A 10,734-nucleotide genomic window follows, 5' to 3' on the forward strand; every position below is an offset into this window, starting at 1 on the left:
ATGTACAGGAAAAAGTGTAGTATATATATGCTATGCTTATATATAGTATATACTATGCTTAACCTCTATCTGTTTTCTTTTCCTTTCTTTTCCTTTCTTCCCTCCTTCCTTCCTTCCCTCCCTCCCTCCCTCCTTCCCTCCTTCCCTCCTTCCCTCCTTCCTTCCTTCTTTCTTTCCTTCCTTTCTTCCTTTCCTCCCTCCTTTCTTTTCTCCTTTCTTTTTTCTCTTCTCTTCTCTTTTCGAGACGGAGTCTCGCTCTGAGTAGCTGGGACTACAGGTGTGTGCCACCATGCCCAGCTAGTTTTTGCATTTTTTTTTTTTTGTAGAGATGGGGTCTCAACTATGTTGCCTAGGCTGGTCTCAAGCTCCTAGGCTCAACCAAGCATCCCACCTTGGCCTCTCAAAGTGCTGGGATTACAGGTGTGAGCCACTGCGCCAGGCATTGTCTGCAGTTTTAGGCATCCATTGGGGTTCTTGGAATGTATCCCTCAAAGATAAGGGGGAACTACTGTACTTAATAGCTACTTAGGGACTTCCAAGACTAAGCACTATGCTGAATGATATCATACTTTACACCTTCTAACCCTTACAGCATTATATTCTAAAACTGGAAATAGTACAAGAGGGTAACTTTGGCCTCTGCCCAAACTGTCCTGAAATAACATGTATTCCCCTACGTTGTACAGGCCTTCCTGTGACCATGCTATCTCAAGGCTATTTTGTATTATTTCTTTTATAGCATCTTGTTTGTTGCATTAATAGAATTCTACATAGTTTGTAATTACTATTTGTTTACTTTTACATTTCTGACTTAACTACTAGAATATAAGGTTCAGGAAGATAATGTCTGTTAACATTCACCATTAAATCCCCAGTACCTACCACAGTGCTTATGAATACATATTAGACACTTAATAAATATTTGTTGAAAGAATAAATATTAATGAGTCCTGCCAGATGGTATTATCTACATTTTCAACAACAATCCATGGCTCAGAGAAGTTAAGTATATTGCCCTCAAATCACATAATTAATATATAACATTATGTATTAATGTGCTGTTCTTCAGTGGGCTATACAATAGTAGTATAGTGTTCCTTTTTAACTACTGAATTTTGATAAGAGTTAAGGGTATCTCGTAACATGGCAGAATATAGTTAAAATCCAGGTGATCTTCTGTATTTTAAACCACTTAGGTCATATTGTCTTTAAAAAATTCTGCTACTGTAAAAGGGAATTAAATGGTCACCTTTTTGGGATTTTGTGTTTACAGGTAAAATTTATGAAGACCATTCCTGGTACAGCACTGGTAGAAATGGGTGATGAGTATGCTGTAGAAAGAGCTGTCACACACCTTAATAATGTCAAATTATTTGGGAAAAGACTTAATGTTTGGTAATTATCTATCTTAAATGATAAATTTTTAAAAATATTTTTAAATCTTTATCCTTTTTTATTAGAGACATTAATGTCAACTTGAGAATATTTTAATGTAACTGAGGGCACATCTTAAACAACAGCTGTAGTATTGTGATTTTAGATAAGGATTAGGGTCATATCACTCAGATTTTGCTTAGCTATACCTGTTTTTTAGTTTTATGATGATAAAACGTTAAAATGGGCAAGTTTTTATGTTAAAGTTTTCTAATATGAGAATATATTTAATAGATTTTCTTTCTAATTGATGTCTAAACTACAAGAGTGATTGATTATAACCCAAACTAAATCCTCTATTTAAATAGCTCTATGTATGCCTTTTTTGGTTAAGATTTATGCAAGCAAAATATATCAGCATTCTGAGACTACTTGTTGCTTTTTATCTAACAAAGTACTTTTGTATGTCTTTTCTTTCTAATCTTTAGCGTGTCTAAACAACATTCAGTTGTTCCAAGTCAAATATTTGAGCTGGAGGATGGTACGAGTAGCTACAAGGATTTTGCAATGAGCAAAAATAATCGCTTTACAAGTGCTGGCCAAGCATCTAAGAATATAATCCAGCCACCCTCCTGTGTTTTGCATTATTATAATGTTCCATTGTGTGTCACAGAGGAGACCTTCACAAAGGTAGGCACTGAAATACAAATGTGTATAGAATGTTGCCATTTCCTATTTTAAAATCTGTTTTAGCTTCATTTGGAAGTCGCCTTGCTCATTCTTTTGCTTTTGATATTATTAGTATTTTATTTACTTGGTACGGATAATTTATTCTTTGACTGTTGTACTTTTTTGGCCTCCATTCCTCATTGGTCTTTGTTGATGTGTGGTTCAGTCCTTTTGAGAGTTGGAATTAGAATGAGGTCGTCTTACTCCTGCATTCAGAAAGTTATTTAAAGACATTCATGTCTTTAAATCTCACCCACAACAAAATTTTATCCATATTGTTTCCCCTAACTTAGAAAATGCTAAGTAAGAATTGTAAGAAATGCTTCAGATAAATGATTTTCTGGAACTCTACTCCCTACCTTAAGTACTAGATAAATCCTGGTCAACTCTGAGAATATGTATTTTAGTTAACAAATTGGTGATTTTATTGTACGGCACTAAGTTACTTAACATAATTTATAGAATTTTACTGTTTTTAATTGATTTTCTCATACAACTTGAGAAAGTATGTAAAAACATACTTGATTTAATCCATTCATTCCAGAATTGAAACTTAAATTCTGCCATAAAGTTTACTTTCTGTAAAAAAGTGGGATATTATTTTGACTATATTTTTAATGAAGTTTTACTTTCTTTGGCAGTTGTGTAATGACCATGAAGTTCTTACATTCATCAAATATAAAGTGTTTGATGCAAAACGTAAGTGAACAGTCCCTCTTTTAAAGTTTTCTGGTTAAGTTGGTGATAAGCAAGTAATAATAACTGAGTTTGTGTTTTTTTGTTTTAGCTTCAGCCAAAACACTTTCTGGGCTATTAGAATGGGAGTGCAAAACTGATGCAGTAGAAGCCCTGACGGCACTGAATCACTATCAGATAAGAGTCCCGAGTAAGTAAAATGCTGTATTTGTGTCATAATTATTTAGTGGGAGTTACCTTCACAGAAACATTCATGGTAATATAAAAATAACACTTAATAGGCTTCTTAAAAAATACAGATAAATACGAAAACAAAAGGCATATTAATTCCTGTATTGCTGTATAACAAATTGCTATACAATTTAGCATCTTAAAACAGCAAACATTTATCATCTTACTGTTTCTGAGGGTTAGTATTTTGGGTGCATTTCAGCTGGGTGATTCAGGCTTAGGATCTCTCATGAAGTTGGCAGTCAAACTGTTATCTAAGTCTGCAGTAATCTCAGGGCTTGACTGAAGCCAGAAGATCCACCCCCAGGCGCACTCATGTTGTTGTGTGCAGGCTCAGTCAAGCCACATTGGCCTTTTCATGGTAGCTGACTTCTCTCTGAGTGATCCAAGAGATAAATCAACAATGTTTTTTATAACCTAACATTGGAAGTGGCATACCATCACTTAACGTTACAATTTTTTTGGTCACAGAGACCAAACATAGTACAGTGAGTGTGGGAGGGGACTATACAGGGTGGGAGTACCAGGAGGTTGGAATCACCTTCAAGCTATAACTTCTACAATCCCTATTGATCATTTTAGAGGAAAGCAATACATGCATATGGTTAGAAAACTCAGACAGTACATAAAGGTACAAAATGAAAAGTTAAAGCTTTCTACAACCTCGAACCTTTTGTCTCATTCTTTTTTTCTTCCCTAGTGTGTGTATATGATTATATATATTTTTAAAACTTGGCCGGGCCCTGTGGCTCACACCTGTAATTCCAGCACTTGGGGAGACTGAGGCAGGCGGATCGTCTGAGGTCAGGAGTTTGAGACCAGCCTGGCCAACATGGCGAAACCCTGTCTCTACTAAAAATACAAAAAAAAAAAAAAAAAAAAATTAACCCGGCGTGGTGGCACACACTTGTAGTTTCAGCTACTTGGGAGGCTGAGGCAGGAGAATTGCTTGAACCCAGGAGGTGAGGTTGCAGTGAGCCGAGATCACGCCATTGTCCTCCAACCTGGGCAACAGAGCAAGACTCCGTCTCAAAAAAAAAAAATAGAAAAACAAAATGATTCTTCTGTACATACTTGCCTATGTCTTGCTGTTTTCACTTAATATATCTTGGAGCTATTTCTATATTGCCACATTCAAAGCTGCTTTTTTAAAGCATTTTCAGGATAGCTATTTATAATTGAGATGTATCACAGTTTTGTCTTATTTACCATATCTCCCCACTGATGAACACTCTGGTTGCTTCTGTTTGTTTTTATCTGTTATTGTAATATAATATAAACATCCTTATAGTTGCACTTTTTTATTTTTTAATATTTTTTAGTTTTTAATTTTTTTTTTTTTTTTTTTTTAATAGAGACAAGGTCTCACTGTGTTGCCCAGGCTGGTCTTGAACTCCTGAGCTCTGCCTCAGCCTCCTAAAGTGCTAGGATTACAGACGTGAGCACCCACGACTGATCAATAGTTGCACTTTCTAATGTGTGTTTTTAGGACAGTTTTTCAGTAGTGTAGGACATGAAGATTTATAGTTAGGTAAAATGTTGCTAGATTGTACCTTATAAAGGTTGCACCAGTTTACATTACCACCTGTGGTATATGAAAATGTTCATTGCTCAGCACTCTTAGCAACACTGAGTGTTGTCAGATACTCAATTTTTACCAGTATGATAGATTAAAAATGGTATTCTGTTGTTTTAATTTGTGCCAAGTGAAATTGTTACCGCTTGTTTATTGTCTCCATTATACTAACAATGGCCTCTTTTTTTTTTTTTGAGACGAGTCTCACTCTGTCCCCCAGACTGTAGTGCAGTGGCACAATCTCAGCTCACTGCAACCCCCGCCTCCCAGGTTCAAGCAATTCTCCTGCCTCAGCTTTCCAAGTAGCTGGGATTATAGGCACCTGCCACCACACCCAGCTAATTTTTGTATTTTTGGTAGAGACGGGGTTTCACCATGTTGGCCAGGCTCGTCTCAAACTCCTGGACTTCATGATCCGCCCACCTCGGCCTCCTGAAGTGCTGGGATTACAGGCATGAGAAAACTCAAGTTTAATTTTTGAAACTTTGTGCTGTGTAATTTACTTTGATCCTGGATCTAAAGGGTATTTAAATAATAGGGGAACCTTATTGGGTGTGGTGATGAATGATGGTTTAAAAAAGAGAAAAAAAACCACTGAATGATTTATGGGTGGAATAACATCTGAAATTTGCTTTGAAATATTCTGTCTTTCAAAACTACGTGTGAAGGGTAGGTAGATGAAGTAAGACAGCCAAATATTGACAATTACTGAAGCTGAGTGATAGGTATGTGGGGATTCATTAAACCTATCTATATTTTTGTGTATGTTTGAAAATTCCTTAATAAAAAGTAAGAAACACTTTATTTTTTTTTGAGACAGGGTCTTGCTCATGTCCTAGCCTGGAATGCAGTGGTGCAATCACAGCCTACTGCAGCCTCAACTTCCCTGAGCTCAAGTGATCCTCCCACCTCAGCCTCCCAAATAGCTGGGGCTACAGGCATGCAACACTATGCCCAGCTTATTGATGTATATTTATTTTAAAAAATGTTTTAGATGGGGGGGTCCTGCTGTATTGCCTAGGCTGGTGGTCTTGAACTCCTGGCCTCAAGCAATCCTCTGGCCTCAGCCTCCCAAGTTGCTGGGATTATAGGCACAAGCCACAATGTCGACTTCCTTCTCATTTTACTTTTAGTTTAAAAAAAAAAAAGGGAAATGTTATTAAGTAGTGAGTCAGGCTTAATTTTTGAGAGAAAGTTTTAAAAAGCTTTAAAGTTATATGAAATACATTAGAGATAGTATATAAATTGTAAACTATTTGCAGATAGGGACAGTTATGTATGTTTTTATCCTCCGCAGTGTCTTGTACACACTTGTTGATGCATATGCTTTTCCCCTTACAGGAATTTTTTTTCTTTAATGAACTACAGCTTTTAATACTAAAATTGTGATACATTAAGATAGCAAAACCGGTTCTTTGCTTTGATTTCTTATATATACAGTTGAGGAAGAGCTATTTTCTGCCTGGTCTGAAAAATTAAAGGAAAGAAAAATTTGCAAAGTGGAAATATTTTTGTGAAGTATACCCAATTTTTTTTTTTTCCCCAGTAATTTCAAAACTTACATGCCCCATTGATGAAGAGAGATTTAATACTAGATTTCCTGGAAACTTTTGGGATCACAGATGTCTTCATGTACATTCCAGCTTTGTACATGTACAAAGCTTTGTAAATTCCAGCTTTGTACATGTAAATGTAAATTCCAGCTTTGTACATGTACATTCTCTGCTCACTGCAAGCTCCGCCTCCTGGGTTCACGCCATTCTTCTGCCTCAGCCTCCCGAGTAGCTGGGACTACAGGCGCCTGCCACCACGACTGGCCAATTTTTTGTATTTTTAGTAGAGATAGGGTTTCACTGTGTTAGCCAGGATGGTCTCGATCTCCTGACCTCGTGATCCGCCCACCTCGGCCTCCCAAAGTGCCGGGATTACAAGCGTGAGCCACTGCGCCTGGCCTGAATTGACTTTTATAGAGAGTTAACTGCTGGCAGTATTTTTGCAATGTGAACTTTGCTGCTTAATCCTGATACTATTTATTCTTTTTGTTTTGTTTTGTTTTGTTTTTTTGAGACGGAGTCTCGCTCGGTCCCTCAGGCTAGAGTGCAGGCTGGAGTGCAGCGGCCTGATAATCAGCTCACTGCAAGCTCCGCCTCTCCGGTTCACACCATTCTCCTGCCTCAGCCTCCTGAGTGGCTGGGACTACAGGCGCCCGCCACCATGCCCGGCTAGTTTTTTTGTATTTTTTGTAGAGACGGGATTTCACCATGTTAGCCAGGATGGTCTTGATCTCCCAACCTCGTGATCCACCCGTCTTGGCCTCCCAGGCATGAGCCACCACGCCCGGCCAATACTGTTTATTCTTTAATGATCAGTTCACTAAAAAAAATTGAGTGCCGAACAGTGTTGAGAACAATAGAAATGTAGCAGTCAATAAAGTCTGCCTTCATGAGCTTACCTTTCAGTAAATATGAATAAAAATCTTCCCCTTACCTTACTTAGAAATTTTACTTTTTTTTTTTTTTTTGAGACGGAGTCTCACTCTGTCACCCCACTCTGTCACCCAGGCTGGAGTGCAGTGGTACAATCTCAGCTCGCTGCAACTTCCACCTCCCACCCAGGTTCATGCAGTTCTGCCTCAGCCTCCAGAGTAGCTGGGACTACAGTCGCACACCACCACACCAAGCTAACTTTTGTATTTTTAGTAGAGAGGGGTTTCGCCTTACTAGCCAGGCTAGTCTCGAACTCCTGACTTCAGGTGAGCCACCAAGTCTGGTCAGTTTTACTTCTTTATATTCCTGCTTTATATTCACCATATTCTTTATATTTAGTATAAAAAGGTGAAATAATTTACTCTGGTACTTCAAAGTGATATTGAAAGTTTGATGAAGTGAAATATTAACTCTGTTTTTTACTTTTTACAGATGGTTCCAATCCCTATACATTGAAGCTTTGCTTTTCTACATCATCCCATTTATAAGAAGAGAAGAGCATGTTAGAATTTATGTTCACCTTTATTACAATTTCAAAGCTACACTTCATTAAAAAAATCTAAAATGGTTGATCTCATGTTGCCTTGCTTACTTTAAGATCCTGTTCTGTAATAAACATATTTTGCCTTGAGTAAATTTGTTGTAAACTTAAATATTGAATTGTTTTCATTTTAAGATAGAATATCATAATGTAGACTATCTACAGCTTCATTGTAGATTATACAGATATATAATTTCTAACCTTATTACTGTAATTTTTCTTCCACAGTAAAAATATATTTGCATTCTTAATGCTAATTATCTGCAAGTATTTTTTCATTGTGTAAGAGATTAATGCAGGTGAAAGTATTGCATTTTAATATAGAATTCCTATTATATGTTTAGATGTTTAAGTATGTTGCAGTTACTCATATTAAACATAACTTTGTATTTATTTAATCAAGTTTGAGAATAACATTACATATGTTGAATTTTAAGTACTACAGATTTAACTGATTTTATATTTCTGAAAGGCTAACAGACATGGATACACTTGTACAGTATGCATTCAAACTTATTTAAATTGGTGTATTTTTTTTTAAGTCAGTGTCCATTTGTATTGACATGCCTCTCTGTTTCTAGTCCAGTTTGGAGATTTTATAAACTTATAACAATGAGTTAATGTGTTCATTTTCATTTGTTGCATGTGACTTAAATACAGCTAGTATTTGGCATTGAGATTTTAATAGAGGTTATAATTAACAGTTCCTCTTATAGATAATAATCTGGGATCTATGGGTGGGCTTCAGAGAATCTGTGTACCCCCTAAAATTGTATGTAGAATTTTGGATATTTACATTTTTATTTTTTACTCTTGAATCCATCAGTAATATGTATTTTTCTATATGGTACAAGATTTAAGGATCTAATTTTATTTTTATTCCAAACAGATAGCTATTTGTCTCAATACCATTTATTAAACATTCTTTCTCCCACTGGATCTGCTTTTTTTTTTTTTTCTTTTTAAAATAATAGATTTTATACCTAGGCAAGTAAGATTTAAGGACCAAACGTGGTATTAAGAGACTATAGCACGATTGTTATCAAGTTCACAGCTTTTTTGCAATAGAAAAACTGATGTGGCCATTTTGTTTTCATCTTTAAAAAAAGGGAGAATATGTGTCATCTACCTAGAATAACTGATATCAATAGTTGGTAATAGCAGTTTTGTAATCCTGACACTTTTAAACAAATTTGTAAATGCAAGTTCCATTTAGATCTTTTGTAAAGACTTTATTTTAAATTTTAATATAAAAGTCCTTTTATAAATAAGGCACGTGTTTACAGTTTTAGAGCTGTTTAATAGAAAGTTTAGATGGAAACTAAACACACATTAACATTTATTTCCCCTCATTTTGATGGCAGTGGACCAGCATTTCCTCTAAAGATAAATAAAAAATTAAATTTTAACCTAGAAGTATTTTAGACCCTTATCACAGAACCCAGTAAGTTATGCCAAGGGTAACTGTGTGAACTGTGTTCGATACTGGGCTATGTATGTTTCTTACTCGTTGCCAATTTAATACCTAAGTTTATCTAACTTTACAATAAACAAAGCTTTTTTCCCCCTATAAATACTTTTCTACCTCTGTTGAAAAATTGAAATGCCTTAATTTTGGTTTATGTAATAGTTGTCTACTTTCTTTCCTCCTCTGAAAATTAATGTGGGTTACAGAATTACAGACTTTTTTTTTTTTTTTTTGAGACAGAGTCTTGCTCTGTCGCCCAGGCTGGGGTGCAGTGGCCGGATCTCAGCTCACTGCAAGCTCCGCCTCCCGGGTTTAGACCATTCTCCTGCCTCAGCCTCCCGAGTAGCTGGGACTACAGGCGCCCGCCACCTCGCCCGGCTAGTTTTTTGTATTTTTTAGTAGAGACGGGGTTTCACCGTGTTAGCCAGGATGGTCTCGATCTCCTGACCTCGTGATCCGCCCGTCTCGGCCTCCCAAAGTGCTGGGATTACAGGCTTGAGCCACCGCGCCCGGCCTACAGACTTTTTAATGCCTAAGATACTAAGAAATAAACCTGTAGGTATTGGCAGGGCATTTAGATTTTAATTAGTTTTGACTTGTAGAAATGATTTTTATCTGTAAGGCTCTCTCTCTACCAAAATAAGTGTATTCTTTGGGAGTAAACTGGTTGGTAAGTTGGGCCTTGCTGATAGATATATGCACTGGTGCGTAAGCCCTATACTGCTGCTGTCACTAATGTTTTTGATAGTTTACTTAGGGATGACTGCTGTTAATGAAGTTTGCTTTGTGAATACTCCCTCTTTCCTTAGCCTTGGCAACATTCTTCTCTGAGCTATCTTTATGCTTTTAGAAGAACAAGAAAAATCAGATTTAAGAACTATAAAGAAATAATACTAGCTTTGAGTTTCTTTAAAAAAATATTGAAATCCCATCTCTGTATCCAAATCCTACTACGTATTTGATAATAAATCTGCCAAACTGAGTTATGGAATATGAGCTGCCTTTTAAAAATCCCTGTTCTGCTAAAGGTGTTGCTTCACCAAATAAAAATATTTGCAACTGTAGCCAACATGAGACTTTGCAAACATCCTAGTGATTTGGTTGTCTCAACTATGTCTTGAACAGAATTGAGAAGAGGGGAAAAAATGACTAAATGGGGTCAGTTGTTTCATGTTTTCTTTACAGACAGGCTGCTAGGGAACTGCAAAGTAGCTGTCAGTGATACTCTTTCTGGAATACAGAAATTTTGAGTGGAGAACATTCTCCCATACTTAGGAATCTGAAGCACAAGGAGCTTTGCTTCTCTTAAAGGTAACGAAAGTGCTTGTGAGATAACAGCGATGAACTTCCTATCTCCATGTGGTTGTTTGGTCTAAGAGACTTTTAGTCCACTGAGGGTTCGTGTGAAGAGTAGCAGGCCTTTGTCTTCACAGTACTGCAGCTCTGCTCATGATGATTTTCAGTGTCAACCAAAAAGTAAGTGAATGTGCAGGCATGAATACTATTTAAACCAAATAAATTATTTGGGATATTAAATCGCAGATATTTTGGATTTTAAATAGTGGATATTTAATCCATAATATCGTTGCTTTTGCCTAAAACCTAACATTTTCATCAAATGGATTCAAGTGTT

At 36.5% G+C, this 10,734-nt stretch overlaps 1 protein-coding gene across 6 annotated transcripts in view; it reads left to right on the forward strand.

Moving 5' to 3' along the window:
- The window catches only part of HNRNPLL (heterogeneous nuclear ribonucleoprotein L like), a 41,516-nt gene extending 32,946 nt beyond the window's left edge, over nucleotides 1-8,570 (forward strand). For all 6 annotated transcript variants that reach the window (XM_015112138.3, XM_077959701.1, XM_015112144.3 and 3 more), the window contains 5 exons: nucleotides 1,274-1,395; nucleotides 1,863-2,064; nucleotides 2,745-2,802; nucleotides 2,891-2,989; nucleotides 7,525-8,570. In XM_015112138.3, coding sequence (XP_014967624.1) covers nucleotides 1,274-1,395; nucleotides 1,863-2,064; nucleotides 2,745-2,802; nucleotides 2,891-2,989; nucleotides 7,525-7,580 — 537 coding nt within the window. In that variant the 3' untranslated portion in view covers nucleotides 7,581-8,570. The remainder of the gene's footprint in view (nucleotides 1-1,273; nucleotides 1,396-1,862; nucleotides 2,065-2,744; nucleotides 2,803-2,890; nucleotides 2,990-7,524) is intronic.
- The last annotated feature ends 2,164 nt before the right edge of the window (nucleotides 8,571-10,734 follow it).

The sequence above is a fragment of the Macaca mulatta genome, chromosome 13, assembly GCF_049350105.2.
Source record: "Macaca mulatta isolate MMU2019108-1 chromosome 13, T2T-MMU8v2.0, whole genome shotgun sequence".
Lineage (NCBI taxonomy): Eukaryota > Metazoa > Chordata > Mammalia > Primates > Cercopithecidae > Macaca > Macaca mulatta.